This window comes from Oncorhynchus mykiss, chromosome 2 (genome assembly GCF_013265735.2).
Source record: "Oncorhynchus mykiss isolate Arlee chromosome 2, USDA_OmykA_1.1, whole genome shotgun sequence".
Taxonomy (NCBI): Eukaryota; Metazoa; Chordata; class Actinopteri; order Salmoniformes; family Salmonidae; genus Oncorhynchus; species Oncorhynchus mykiss.
In genome coordinates, this window is record NC_048566.1 from 57,520,262 (window position 1) to 57,535,624 (window position 15,363).

Sequence of the window (15,363 nt, forward strand, 5' to 3'; positions counted from 1 at the left end):
CATCTCAGATTTTCAAAATATGCTTTTCAACCATAGCTACACAAGCATTTGTGTAAGAGTATTGATAGCTAGCATAGCATTAAGCCTAGCATTCAGCAGGCAACATTTTCACAAAAACAAGAAAAGCATTCAAATAAAATAATTTACCTTTGAAGAACTTCGGATGTTTTCAATGAGGAGACTCTCAGTTAGATAGCAAATGTTCAGTTTTTCCAAAAATATTATTTGTGTAGGAAAAATCGCTCCGTTTTGTTCATCACGTTTGGCTAAGAAAAAAAAAATGAAAATTCAGTCATTACAACGGCAAACTTTTTTCCAAATTAACTCCATTATATCGACAGAAACATGGCAAACGTTGTTTAGAATCAATCCTCAAGGTGTTTTTCACATATCTATTCGACGATAAGTCATTCCTGGCAGTTGGGTTTCTCCTCTGAAGAAAATTGAAAAATACACGCAGGTGGAGATTACGCAATAATTGCAACGGAGGACACCAAGCGAGCACCTGGTAAATGTAGTCTCTTATGGTCAATCTTCCAATGATATGCCTACAAATACGTCACAACGCTGCAGACACCTTGGGGAAACGACAGAAAGTGTAAGCTCATTCCTGGCGCATTCACAGCCATATAAGGAGACATTGGAAAACAGCGCCTTCAAAATCTGGGGCATTTCAGGTTTGAAATTTCATCTTGGTTTTGCCTGTAGCATCAGTTCTGTGGCACTCACAGATAATATCTTTGCAGATTTGGAAACGGCAGAGTGTTTTCTTTCCAAAGCTGTCAATTATATGCATAGTCGAGCATCTTTTCGTGGCAAAATATTGTGCTTAAAACGGGAACGTTTTTTTATCCAAAAATTAAAAGAGCGCCCCCTATATCAAAGAAGTTAACATAAATCTTCAATTATGTTCCAACCGGAGAATTCCTTTGTCTTTAGAAATGCAATGGAAAGCAGCTAACTCTCACGGGGGCGCGCGTGATCAGCTCATGGCACTCTGCCAGACACCATATGAGTTATGTTATACTCACAGACATCATTCAAACAGTTTTAGGAACATCAGACTGTTTTCTATCCAAATCTACTAATTATATGCATATTCTACCTTTTGGGCCTGAGTAGCAGGGAGTTTACTCTGGGCACCTTTTTATCCAAGCTACTCAATACTGCCCCCCAGTCCCAAAGAAGTTAACGTGACCTAAGCTCATCTCGACCCCCCTTCATCACTAATCCATGGCTCTCTCCCCTTATCAATGCCTGCCACATGTGATCGCTTTCCCTGTACTCAGCACATTCCAAGCTTAATTGCACACACCACATACCTTCCTCCTACAGATAACCATTAACTTCTGGTGTAGACCCTCTAAACCTAAGCACTCAATATTTCAATAGGATACCGGATATCAAGTAAACGTTATACATTACCCTCTCTCCCTCCGTGACATGAATAAGTATATTTCATATTCTCAGAATCCAACAAGTAGAACAGATATGACTGTCATGCAGAATAGGGAATCATTTCAGCTCTGGTCATCATATTTCTATCTATTCAGAACGCTGCATCCTTCAGAATAAACCCCAGTTGAGACCCCACTTGTGCAGGTGTGACTTGGATAGATGCATTTGAACAGGGCTTTCTAATGAAAATCGGAACGTCACCCCTGCCCTCTGGTGGTTGTGTTAATTGTGTCAGTCAGAGTTACACACTTTCACTCCCCCTGAAGCCCCTGAGCGCTGCTCCCGCAGAGTGGCTGGCAACAGGAATGGGCCCGTAACCACACAAAGTAGAAGATTGGTCGTAAGTGCTGAGAATAAACATTTTACTCTTATGAGTAAAAATAAAAGCTATGCATGAAGCCTCTTTAATAATAAGAGCCCCCCCTAGTGGACAGATATTTAGGACACTTCATGAGCTGTCCTAACCATTTAAGAGTTACCAGCACGTGTCTTGATAATAGAGAAATGCAGCGAGTCAGTGGTTCCTGCACCACATGTAATTAGCTTTGGAGTTGTTAAAAATGATGTTTTGATAATTCTATATGGTAGGCCTTCATTGTAAATAAGAATTACCGACTTGCCTAGTGAAATAAAGGTTAAATTAATACAACATTTTTAAAACGTCAACATTTTAAATACATCAATAATCTAGATGTGTATGGTACCTTTGACAATGATTTCACATGCTATACCTAAATACAAATAGGCTAATAAATCAACATTTTGATTATTTAATTGGTCTACAAGGCCCAGGGGCGGCACTATACATTTTTCACTGGGGGTAGGTAAGGAGTAGCTTGGTCCATGCATACGAGTGCTTGCAATATATGGTACATGCGTGTATGTGCCAGGGCTATTCTAGAGGGGGCTTCAGCACAGTCTTGCCCCTTCCTGGAGCCGCCAAGGCCTCACAGTCACCGACCTGACTCGTTTACATCACACTCTGTTATTTCGGCGAGGATTTTGGGTAGTAAGTGGTCTGAGGTGCTTTGTTTGTACTCTTCTGTATATTGTATCTACATTTTCCTGAGACGGACCACCTAGCTAGTAACTGACCACTATATTGGAAAAAGCATCAAATAAAACCCATATTGAATGAGCTCACTTAATTGATGCTGTTGAATTTTAAATAAAATGCCTAACTTGAATCTGAGGATGTAGTCAACAGCTCCAGGTAGAAGTTGCCCCTATAAGCACATATTTAGGATCAGCTCCCTCTCGCCAATTCCAATCCTTAACCATTCTAGCATAAATGCAAAACTTTGCTTAGATCAGTTGCCTTAGGGCAACTTCGTCCTAATCAGAGTAATCATCGGGTGTATTTAGAGAGGTGGAACATTCAGAACATTGCAGATAGAAATGTAATGAATAGAGCTGACATGATCTCTCTATTTCACATGGTAGGCAATCAGATTTGTTTTACACAATGTATTTCTGTCTGAACGTTAGGTAGCATTGCGCCTTCCTGAATAGGCCTCTGGAGAAAGTTATGATTTGACCTTTGACCCTTTGTGTTGGCAGGGACCAGCTGCTACCCCAGTGGCTCCCCTTGTTGGCCGAGTCCCACCTGACAGCACGTCTCTACGAGGAGTCGGCTTTGGTCCAGGACCACGCAGCCGTCAACTCCCTCTCTCGCATCCTTCATACCCTCCACGAGTTCCCCATCACCCTGGAGACGGCCCTCATTAAGGGGGTTGACCTCTAACCCCACCGCCGCTGAGGACACTGGGATATGGAGTTTTACCCCTATTCACATAATGCACAACGTACACAGGGTAGCAGGACCTCAACAGAGTCGAGCGACTGCTAGGGCTGGCACAATTACCGTATAACCGCTTAACTGACGGTTATGGATGAAGACTCATGAAAATAAAATCCCCTTCATAACCATTGAAATTATGATCATGTTTTTTTGGGGGGGAGGTGGAATGAACAGCTGACCACTATATTGGATGCTGGGCATTTGTGCGGTTGCGTCGGTTTCTGCTGTAACACGGACTCTACAACGGATGAAACTTTGTTGCTCCTTGGTGAAACAGGCAGGATGTTGTAGCAAACTAGTATTCGGTTGCCTAGGCAACGCCCCCCCCCCCCCCTGCAGCAGCAGTCAGTAGAGAGAAAATGTGCGTCTTTAAAGCGGCAATCTGCGGTTGAAACAATAAAGCCCCCTGCTTTTTGTAAAGCTGAGGGACGGGGCAGGAGAAATGTAACCACTCTCAAATTCATAAACAGAGCTATGGATGCAAAGACTGACCATCCATGATGTCAGAGTTATAGTATTAACCATGTTTTAGGGTAAAGTGTTAGTTTTAGATTTACTTTGTTTACAAACATTGTAGTAAAAACAAGCATATATTTTAGGTTCTGATGGCGTATAACATTTGTACTAAATGAGGCATTTGTAAGTTATATTCTTCAAGAATCAATGAGTACATATCACTCAGTCACAAGTCCCAAAATGAATGTAGCAACTGCAGATTGCCCCTTAAAAAATATATATATATATATATATATATATATATATATATACAATTTGTTTTGCTATTCACATGGTTATATAACGATGACCGCGGTCATTTGGCTGACTAATTACCGTCATCCAAAATTACATGACCGTCACAGCCCTAATGACTGCCTCTCACGGTGTCCTCTCTCCTTCCTTTCCGCACCCATCTGCGTAGATTTGGCAGTTGTAAGTAAGCAGTGTGGCACAAAGCTCGTCATTGGATCATCATCTCTTCAATCCCGTCCGATCCAGTGTAGAGGAAGGAAAGGAGACAATGACAGGAAGTTACTTTAAGCTGAAGTCACACGAAGCAATCTGAATGCAATTTTTTAAATACTTGCAACAAAGTTGCATCTGGGTTGCTCTGTGTGTCAACCCACAAAAATGGCCAGCAACTTAGTTGCATTGCATCGCAAGTGCTAGAGATTGATCCTATTTCACCAACTGACTGTATGCAATGTCCAATCAGTGAGCTACAAGACTTGTCATATCGTTCTGTTCGGGACTCAGATGTCACTTGCAACCAGGGTTGGGTAGGTTTCTTTCGAAATGTAATCCGTTAGTTACTAGTTACCTGTCCAAAATGTAAGGGTAAAATAACCTTAGAATTACCAAAATTTCATAATGTAATCCGATTACTTTCTCGCTGATTAAAGTTACATGTATTTTATTCTTTTATCCGATTACATGTGACTGATTACATGTAACAAATTATTCCCCATGCAACCCTGTTTGCAACTTACGTCTACAACAGAAATTGCGTCCAAATTGCTTTGTGCGACACAGGCTTTAGACTATTGAGACACAACCACCAGGGCTGGTCAGAACTAGACAGCTGAACTCTCATGAAAAGAGGAAGTTATTTGTGGGTGGTGTCTGGGAGGGGAAGGAACCCAGAAACAAGCCACTGCCAAACGGCAGCTTCTGCAGGCCTCTAATGCCACAGCACAGCAGGCTTATTGCCTTGTCCACTAAATCAGTCAATGTCATACATACTGTACATACACACAGAAGAAAACATGTTTTTTCTTTCTTCTCCTCTTATGCTTATCTACACTGTGATCTGTCTGTAGGAGGAGTGAGGCGGAGTGATTCCCTTTTACCCAATCAGCTTTGATGTCTCACATCGTGAAGAACAAGGGAGGAGAAAAGAGTTGCGGTGGTAGTGATGGTCATGAACTTTGACCTGCCCACCAGGCCTACTTTGAATCCTATTGCTGTTATGCTTTCCTTGGGAATATAAACCTGACAAATGTATGCATGGCCATATCAGGGGCGTATTCACTAGGAACCAAACGGGCCGAAACGAGGAGGGACAAACTTGTCCAATGAGAAACACTAATATTTGCTAATGTTTTCAATGGTATGCACTAATGAATACACCCCTGTTTTTCTCTCTCTGTGGTGTATTCTCTCGACACAGTTTTTCTGCCCGCCAATCATGTGTATTTTTATGGTATGGGCATTGTGAATGGATTCATTTAGGATAGTTACTCTGCTCAAAAGCTGGTGTACATGTTTGTCCTCCAAACCTTGGTAACACTTTGTAATATCTTTCATGAAGAAAAACATCAAGTGCTTTATAAACTATAAATGTTATAAAATATTATGCTTATAAAGGCTTACAAATAACACTTAAGTTTATAAATGGTTTATTAATGGCCTGCCGAGTGGCGCAGTGCTAGCTGTGCCACTAGAGATCCTGGTTCGAGTCCAGGCTCTGTCCCAGCCGGCCGTGACCGGGAGACCCATGGGGCGGCGCACAATTGGCCCAGCATTGGCCGGGTTAGGGGAGGGTTTGGCCGGCAGGGATGTTCTTGTCCCATTGCACTCTAGTGACTCCTATGGCGAGCTGGGTGCAATGCACGCTGACACAGTCGCTTTCCAGCTGGCTTCCGAGTTAAGCAGGCATTGTGTCAAGAAGCGGTGCTGTTCAGCTCGGTTATGTTTCGGAGGACGCACGGGTCTCCACCTTCGCCTCTCCCAAGTCTGTACCGGAGTTGCAGCGATGGGATAAGACTGTAACTACCAATTGGATACCACGACATTGGGGGAGAAAAAGGGGGTAATTGTTAAAATAAATATGTTTATGAATGCCCATTCATGAAAGTTGATTTAAAGTGTTACCAAAATCTCATGTCATTTTTTCTTGAAATTGTCTCTGTGCAACAGTTGCCTAGTCCTGTACATTGGAGGTTTTATTTGACCTACTGAAGCCATAAGAGGCACGACTCTTAATGTTCCCTGACTTATTGATCTGTGTTGTTCGATTCACTGTTTGCCTCCGGGGTCATTCTGGTTTTGCTGACAAATATAGATTAGTGAAATATTGAAATTGGTCTTGTGTTAAATGAACATTTTGTTCACGCAGCTTCTTTTTTTTTTTTTTACTGTGAATGTTTGTTTATTTGAACGTCGCCTAGTAAGAAGTCGTCCTTCAGTCATCCAATGTCACAATATACAATGTTACTTACAGTAGACTTGTGAAAACAATCTGTCAACGAGTAGAAAAGTGTTTTCTGCATTTTCTGATCGTAATATCGTGATGCTTATTTAATTGTAATTGCTAGGTCGAAACACTGAGTACAGAAATAAGCTTCATATTATATTGATATTACATGTGCTTTCTTTGTTGACAAGGTCCCAAGATACTGTCTCGTGCGTTGTCCTGCAAGCACTGTCCTTAGTCAAAGCCACAATGACCAAGTCTCTACTAATATTACCTGAACATAGATATGAGGGTAAGCAATAATGTATTATTGTTCCTTTGAATATTTATGAAACGTGTCGTTAAAGATTAAAGTCTAAGATAAACTGTTTGCTTTGTTTGCCGGGTGATATGATTCTCACGACTCATGTACTGAAAGCAATGAGCCCATCAGCCCGATAGCTGAGTTACAGTAACAGGCCATTAAGAAATGTCTGAGAATGGAATTACATTGTAAAATGAAAGGATTCACATAGAGGGCATAAAGCTTCAGTTACAAGGCATTAGAGAGAGAGAGAGAGAGAGAGAGAACAATGAATCAATGAAACCCTTTTTATAAGCATCTCAGTTGTTGACCAATAGTTTTACTGTAAAGTTCATCTCTAATTAGATATCAGATATACATGATGTAATTACAAAAGAACCTCTGCTTCTCAGAGGTGTGACAATGGGGGATCGGGAGATCAACACAGAAAAGGCTGAATTCCTGAAAAGACAAAACCTTTTGCACAGAGTGTAGATAAATGTAAGAGTCACTTCGGGGGCTGCCCTACAACAGCCCAGATGCAAACTGGTGAAAACAGTGTGCAGGTGAGTTGGAATCCCAAAAGGGCTTATATGAAAACCCCACTGCAAAAATACAATATAAGTACAAGAAAGGTATGCTCAATCAGATAAGCAAAGCATACAAATGTTTATTTGTGCATGATATACTCGGTAAACACCAAAATATTTGTTCGTGCTGGCGATAGTTAGATGACATGGAGGGGGTTAAATCAAATCAAATTTGTCACATGCTTCGTGAACAACATGTGTAGAGTAACAGTGAAATGCTTACTTCAACAATGCAAAAACTTTTTTTTAAATAATAATAAGGAATAAATACACAATGAGTAAGATAGCTTGGCTATATACAAGGGGTACCAGTACCGAGTCGACGTGCAGGGGTACGAGGTACAGTTGAAGTCGGAAGTTTACATACACCTTAGCCAAATACATTTATACTCAGTTTTTCACAATTCCTGACATTTAATCCAATTAAAAATTCCCTGTTTTAGGTCAGTTTGGATCACCACTTTATTTTAAGAATGTGAAATGTCAGAATAATAGTAGAGAGAATGATTTATTTCAGCTTTTATTTCTTGCATCACATTCCCAGTGGGTCAGAAGTTTACAAACACTCAATTAGTATTTGGCAGCATTGCCTTTAAATGGTTTATCTTGCGTCAAACATTTCGGGTAGCCTTCCACCAGCTTTCAACAATAAGTTGAGTGAACTTTGGCCCATTCCTCCTGACAGAGCTGGTGTAACAGAGTCTGGTTTGTAGGCCTCCTTGCTCGCACACGCGTTTGCAGTTCTGCCCACACATTTTCTATGGGATTGAGGTTAGGGCTTTGTGATGGCCACTCCTTGACTTTGACTTTGTTGTCCTTAAGCCATTTTGCCACAACTTTGGACTTCCTGACTGATGTTTTGCTTTAATATATCCACATAATTTTCCCTCCTCATGGTGCCATCTATTTTGTGAAGTGCACCAGTACCTCCTGCAGCAAAGCATCCCCACAACATGATGCTGCCACCCCCGTGCTTCACGGTTGGGATGGTGTTCTTCGGCTGCAATCCTCCTCCTTTTACCTCCAAACATAACGATGGTCATTATGACCAAACAGTTCTATTTTTATTTCATTTCTCCAAAAAGTACGATCTTTGTTCCCGTGTGCAGTTGCAAACCATAGTCTGGCTTTTTTATGGCGGTTTTGGAGCTGTGGCTTCTTCCTTTCAGGTTATGTCAATGTAGGACTCGTTTTAATATGGATATAGATACTTTTGTACTTGTTTCCTCCAGCATCTTCACAAGGTCCTTTGTTGTTGTTCTGGGATTGATTTGCACTTTTCGCACCAAAGTACGTTCATCTCTATGAGACAAACCGCGTCTCCTTCCTGAGCAGTATGAGTTTGAAGGTAGACCTTGAAATACATCCACAGGTACACCTCCAATTGACACAAATTATGTCAATTAGCCTATCAGAAGCCTCTAAAGCCATGACATAATTTTCTGGAATTGTCCAAGCTGTTTAAAGGCACAGTCAACTTAGTGTATGTAAACTTCTGACCCACTGGAATTGTGATACAGTGAATTATAAGTGAAATAATCTGTCTGTAAACAATTGTTGGAAAAATGACATGTGTCATGCACAAAGTAGATGTCCTAACTGACTTGCCAAAACTATAGTTTGTTAACAAGACATTTTTGGAATGGTTGAAAAACGATTTTTAATGACTCCAACCTAAGTGTATGTAAACGTCCGACTTCAACTTTAATTAAGGTAGATATGATCATATAGGTAGGCATAAAGTGAATAGGCAACAGGATAGATAAACAGAAGCAGCAGCAGATGTGATGAGTCAAAAGAGATGTGTGCAAGAAGGGTCAATGCAGATACAGTGCATTCCGAAAGTATTCAGACCCCTTGATTTTTTCCACATTTTGTTACGTTACAGCCTTATTCTAAAATGGATTAAATTGATTGTTTTCCCCTCATCAATCTACACACAATAACCCATAATGACAAAGCATATAGTTTGTTAGGAATTTCTGCAAATGTATTATAAATAATAAACTGAAATATTACATTGATATAAGTGGGCTCCAGAGTGGCACAGAGGTCTAAGGCACTGCATATCAGTGCTAGCAGCATCACTACAGACCCTGGTTTGATTCCAGGCTGCATAACAACCGGCTTTGATTGGAAGTCCCATATGGACCCGTGAACGCTGTCATTGTAAATAAGAATTTGTTCTTACTGACTTTCCTAGTTAAATAAAGGTTTTCAGGGTCTTTACTCAGTACTTTGTTGAAGCACCCTTGGCAGTGATTACAGCCTTGAGTATGATGATACAAGCTTGGCACACCTGTATTTGGGGAGTTTCTCCCATTCTTCTCTGCAGATCCTCTCAAGCTCTGTCAGGTCTCAGCTATTTTCAGGTCTCTCCAGAGATGCTAGATTGGTTTCAAGTCCAGGGTGTGTCTGGGCCACTCAAGGACATTCAGAGACTTGTCTTGAAGCCACTCCTGCGTTGTCTTGGCTGTGTGCTTAGGGTCGTTGTCCAGTTGGAAGGTGAACCTTTGCCCCAGTCTGAGGCCCTGAGCTCTCTGGAGCAGGTTTTCATAAAGGATCTCTCTGTACTTTGCTCCGTTCATCTTTCCGTCAATCCTGACTAGTCTCCCAGTCCCTGACGCTGAAAAACATCCCCACAGCATGATGCTGCCAAAACCATGCTTCAACATAGGGATGGTGCCAGTTTTCCTTCAGACATGACACTTGGCATTCAGGCCAAATCTTGGTTTCATCAGACCAGACAATCTAGTTTCTCATGGCCTGAGAGTCCTTTAGGTGCCTTTTGGCAAACTCCAAGTGGGCTGTCAGGAATCCCTCCAAAGCTGTGGCCCTGCACCTTCTACTCCAGGCAGCTGAGCCCCGTCCAGAGGAACTACGAAGTCAGGGACTGGGAACTCTTGGCAGTCAAGAAGGCTCTGAAGGAGTGGAGGCACTGGCTGGAGGGGACCAAACACCCTTTCCTGGTGTGGACGGACCACCGCAACCTGGAGTACATCAGGGCAGTGAAGGCTAAACCCGAGACAGGCCAGGTGGGATCTATTCTTCGCCAGGTTCCAAATCACGCTTTCTTACAGGCCAGGCTTGAAGAACGTGAAGGTGGACGTCCTGTCTCGCCTCTATGACGCAGAGGTGAGAGAGGGAGAGGAGACCCCATCATCCCTCTGTCCTGCATCATCGCGCCAGTGGTGTGGGACGTGGACACCAACATACGGCAGGCCCTGCGCACAGAACCCGTTACCTGCACAGTGCCCGGAGAACCGCATCTACATACCCATGGGTGTGCGGGACCGCCTCCTTGCCTGGGAGCACACGGCGCCTGTGTCGGGTCATCCTGGCCGTACCATCGCATGCATGACTGAGAGGTACTGGTGGCCCACCTTGGCTAGGGAAGCCCAGGTTTACGTCTCTTCCTGCTCCATCTGTGCCCAGTCTAAGACACCCAGACACCTCCCTTATGGAAAGCTCCTTCCCCTGCCGGTTCCACAATGACCCTGGTCTCACCTCTCGGTGGACTTTGTCACTGACTTTCCCCCCTCCCAGGGGAACACCGCCGTTCTCGTTGTTGTGGTCCGGTTTAAAAAGCTTGTCGCCTCCTTCCTCTGCCTGGGTTCCCGTCGACCATGCAAACCACGGAGGTTCGTTTTACCCACGTCTTCCTGCACTACGGGATCCCGGAGGACATTGTGTCAGACTGTGGCCCTCAGTTCACCTCAAGCGTATGGAAAGCGTTCATGGAACGCCTGGGGGTCACGGTCAGTCTCACCTTCGGGTACCGTCCTCAAGCTAATGGGCAAGTGGAGGGGGTCAATCAGGAGGTAGGCATGTTCCTGAGGTGTTACTGTCAGGACCTGCCGAGGGAGTGGGCATATTTTCTACCTTGGGCTGAGTACGCGCAGAACTCCCTCCTTCACTCCTCCACTAACCTCACTCCTTTCCAGTGCATGTTGGGGTATCAGCCGGCCCTGGCACCTTGGCATCCTAGCAAGACCAAGGCCCCTGCTGTGGACAAGTGGTTTCGGGATGCTGAGGAGACCTGGAACGCTGAGCACAATCGTCTCCAGCAGGCCGTGCGTTGGCACAAGAAACAGGCCAACCGCCACCGCAGTGAGGCGCCTGTCTTCTCTCCAGGTGACCGGGTCTGGCTCTCCACCCGGAACCTGCCCCTCCGCTTGCCCTGTAGGAAGCTGAGCCCGTGGTTTGTGGTGTAATGCTCATCCCCAGAATCTTTTCACATGTCTTTTTTCAAAGGAAAAAGCTAAGAACATTAACAACTTCATAGTTATGAACACTATAACAATATGGAAGAATATTAAACGTATTCTAAAATAACCAATATCACTCCCTAAAAACACCACCCTATGGAACAATCCTTGGATAGTTTTTCAGAATTCACAGATAAATGTCACATTGTCTAATGATCGGAGACAGGCGCAGGAATACGTAATAGGTTTTTTTATTTTCTCCACCCAAACAAAAGAGAGAGGTGTAAATCTCTAAATAATACACGGGGCAAGGCCCGTAAAACAAGTGCACAAATACATGGAAGCTGATCCAACAGCACAGGTACACACAGGACCAACGGACATGGTAACAATAGCCGACAAGGACAATGGAGAACAGAGGGCACAAATATAACATACTAATCAGGGGGAATGGGAACCAGATGTGCGTAATGAGACAAGACAGTTTGGGGTTGGTGGTAATGAATCCAGTTCAGTGATGCCTAGAAGGCCGGAGCTGGTGAACGGAATGAGCAGCAGTACCGGGGGATCCGTGACAGTACGTAAAACCACCCTCAGACTTAGGAAGATGTAAAACTTGCCTTTTTATTCTATGAGTTTTATTTGCCCTTATAAAGTCTGTTATGACAGAGTATACTTTTTTTATTAATATCTTTGGTGGGGTAAACAGTATTACCGAGAATTCATATAAAAACTTTGTGAGCCATGCTATTCTGAAGAGGTTTATTCTACTTGTAAGATTAATGGGAAGATTGTTCCATTTAATTAGATCTGCTTTCATATTGTTGAGTAATGGCATGAAGTTATCTTTATATATTTGTTGTTTGTTGTCACTTATAAGGCATCCAAAGTATTTGATATTTTTTGTGGTTCACTTATAGGATTGCTGCAGATCATGAGTTATTATTTTTATTTTTCCTATTGCCAATATTTTGTTTTTTCCACTTTAATTTTATATCCTGAGATTTTCAGATATTGAGTTTTCAATATTGGTCAGGTATATTAGGAGATCATCTGCAAATGAGTTTAGTTTATACTTATGTTTACCAATACTTATACATATTACGTTTGGTTCCTGACCAATGAATTTATGCAAGTGGTTCAATTGCCAGTGAAAACAGCAGGGGGGAGAGAGGACATCCCTGTCTTGTGCCCCTTTCTAAAGCAATTTCATCAGATAATATTATTTGTGTGTATTTTTGCTTTAGGACATTTATATATTTAGTTTTTCTAAAGACACAGAAAATAGAGTCAGTGGGAGAACCTATTCAAGTAAGTAAATATATTTTGAAAATTATTTTTCTTAAAGTTTACTGCTAGCTTGCTACAGTAACTTAGTGTGCAGATTAACTCACATCAATCAAATCAATCAAATGTATTTATAAATCCCTGATGTCACAAAGTGCTGTACAAAAACCCCAAACAGCAAGCAATGCAAGTGTATAAGCACGGTGGCTAGGAAAAACTCCCTAGAAAGGCCAGAACCTAGGAAGAAACCTAGAGAGGAACCAGGCTATGGGGGGTGGCCAGTCCTCTTCTGGCTGTACCGGGTGGAGATTATAACAGAACATTGCCAAGATGTTCAAATATTCACAGATGACCAGCGGGGTCAAATAATAATAATCGCAGTGGTTGTTGAGGGTGCAACAGGTCAGCAACTCAGGAGTAAATTTCAGTTGGCTTTTCATAGCCGATCATTCAGAGTATCTCTACTGCTCCTGCTCCTCCATAGCCGCAGGCAGAACAGTTGAAACTGGAGCAGCAGCACAGCCAGGTGGACTGGGGACAGCAAGGCGTCATCAGGCCAGGTAGTGCTGAGGCATGGTCTCCGAGAGAAAGAAAGAATTAGAGAGCCCATACTTAAATTCACACAGGACACTGGATAAGACAGGAGACATACTCCAGATATAACAGACTGACCCTAGCCCCCCGACACATAAACTACTGCAGCATAAACTGGAGGCTGAGACAGGAGGGGTAGAGAGACACTGTGGCCCCATCTGACGATACCCCCGGACAGGGCCAAACAGGCAGGATATAACCCCACCCACTTTGCCAAAGCATAGGCCCCACACCACTAGAGGGATATCTTCAACCACCAACTTACCATCCTGAGACAAGCACACAAAGATCTCCGCCACGGCACAACCCAAGGGGGGGGGTGCCTACCTGGACAGGAAGATCATGTCAGTGACTCAACCCACTCAAGTGATGCACCCCTCCTAGGGACGGCATGGAAGAGCACCAGTAAGCCAGTGTCTCAGCCCCTGCAATAGGGTTAGAGGCAGAGAATCCCAGTGGAGAGTGGGGAACCAGCCAGGCAGAGACAGCAAGGGCGGTTCGTTGCTCCAGAGCCTTTCTGTTCACCTTCACACTCCTGGGCTAGACTACACTCAATCATAGGACCTACTGAAGAGATGAGTCTTCAATAAAGACTTAAAGGTAGAGAACAAGTGTGCATCTCTCACATGGGTAGGCAGACCATTCCATAAAAATGGAGCTCTACAAGAGAAAGCCCTGCCTCCAGCTGTTTGCTTAGAAATTATAGGGACAATAAGGAGGCCTGCGTCATGTGACCGTAGCGAACATGTAGGTATGTACGGCAGGACCAAATTGGAAAGATAGGTAGGAGCAAGCCCATGTAATGCTTTGTAGGTTAGCAGTAAAACCTAGAAATCAGCCCTTGCCTTAACAGGAAGCCAGTGTAGAGAGGCTAGCACTGGAGTTATATGATAACATTTTTGACAGGCGCTGCTAACGTAATTGACATACTGTATAGCTAGCTAAGTGAATTAAATATCACCAGCTAGCTAACTTCATATTAGCTATAGCTAGCTATCCTAATGTGTTTATCATTAGAAATTAAAAACGCAAACTCGAAATGCATTTGTAGCTAGGCAGCTAGCTAGCTAACAGCCATGGAAGAGGGTGAAAGAATTAGAAGCTCCAGCTGTCAGAGAAGGTAGGCTACTCTGGAAAGGGCAGGTACCTTTGTGGGAGGAATAATGAAAATATTCTCCAATTCAGGTCCCTAGCGAGAAAAAACTGAGGACAGAGATATAGCAACATAACATTCAGTGCTGTCTAATTAAAGTACAATGAAGCCTGTTTCATTGTGATTTTTTCTGTGAAACCCTGTCTGCAGATGAAGAGGTCCCAATGACTGTCTCAAGAGAATAAGGGTACATCCTTGTTTACCATGGTTTATATGTGTATTTATGTTAGCAAATGTTGTGAACAAAAATACAGTTTAAAAGTCACACACAATGTATAAACCTATTAAAACTGGAGCAGGCCAACCGCTCTGGGTGTACAGGCTTCTGTTCCAGCCCAGCACTAACACACCTTATCACACATAATTAGTTGATAATCAACTGTGCTATTGCCGGGCTGAATCAGGGATCATGGTAGCAAGGTTGGCCACCTCTGGAATTTACTTTTTTTTTTATTACCTGAAATTATACTTGAGGAATAATAGCCTACGTGTTTTTTTAATGTTTTATTTTTATTTTGAATTAACCCATCCACCTCTTTGGAGGACAAAACAATAGCTATTTTGTTTCTACAGCTTTTTTGTTACATATACAGTACCAGTCAAAGGTTTTGACACACCTACTCATTGAAGGTTTTTTCTTTATTTTTACTATTTTCTAGATTGTAGAATAATAGAGAAGACATCAAAACTATGAAATAACACATATGGAATCATTTAGTAACCAAAAAAGTGTTACATAAATCAAAACATATGTTATATTTGAGATTCTTCAAAGTAGCCACCCTTTGCCTTGATG

General features: G+C 42.7%; 1 protein-coding gene across 1 annotated transcript in view; it reads left to right on the forward strand.

The window, feature by feature from the left end:
* The window catches only part of LOC110492265 (DENN domain-containing protein 5B), a 59,976-nt gene extending 53,154 nt beyond the window's left edge, over positions 1–6,822 (forward strand). Inside the window, exon 21 of the mRNA XM_036951202.1 lies at positions 3,019–6,822. Within this exon, the coding sequence (XP_036807097.1) occupies positions 3,019–3,202 (184 nt within the window). The 3' untranslated portion in view covers positions 3,203–6,822. The remainder of the gene's footprint in view (positions 1–3,018) is intronic.
* Positions 6,823–15,363: the final 8,541 nt, after the last annotated feature.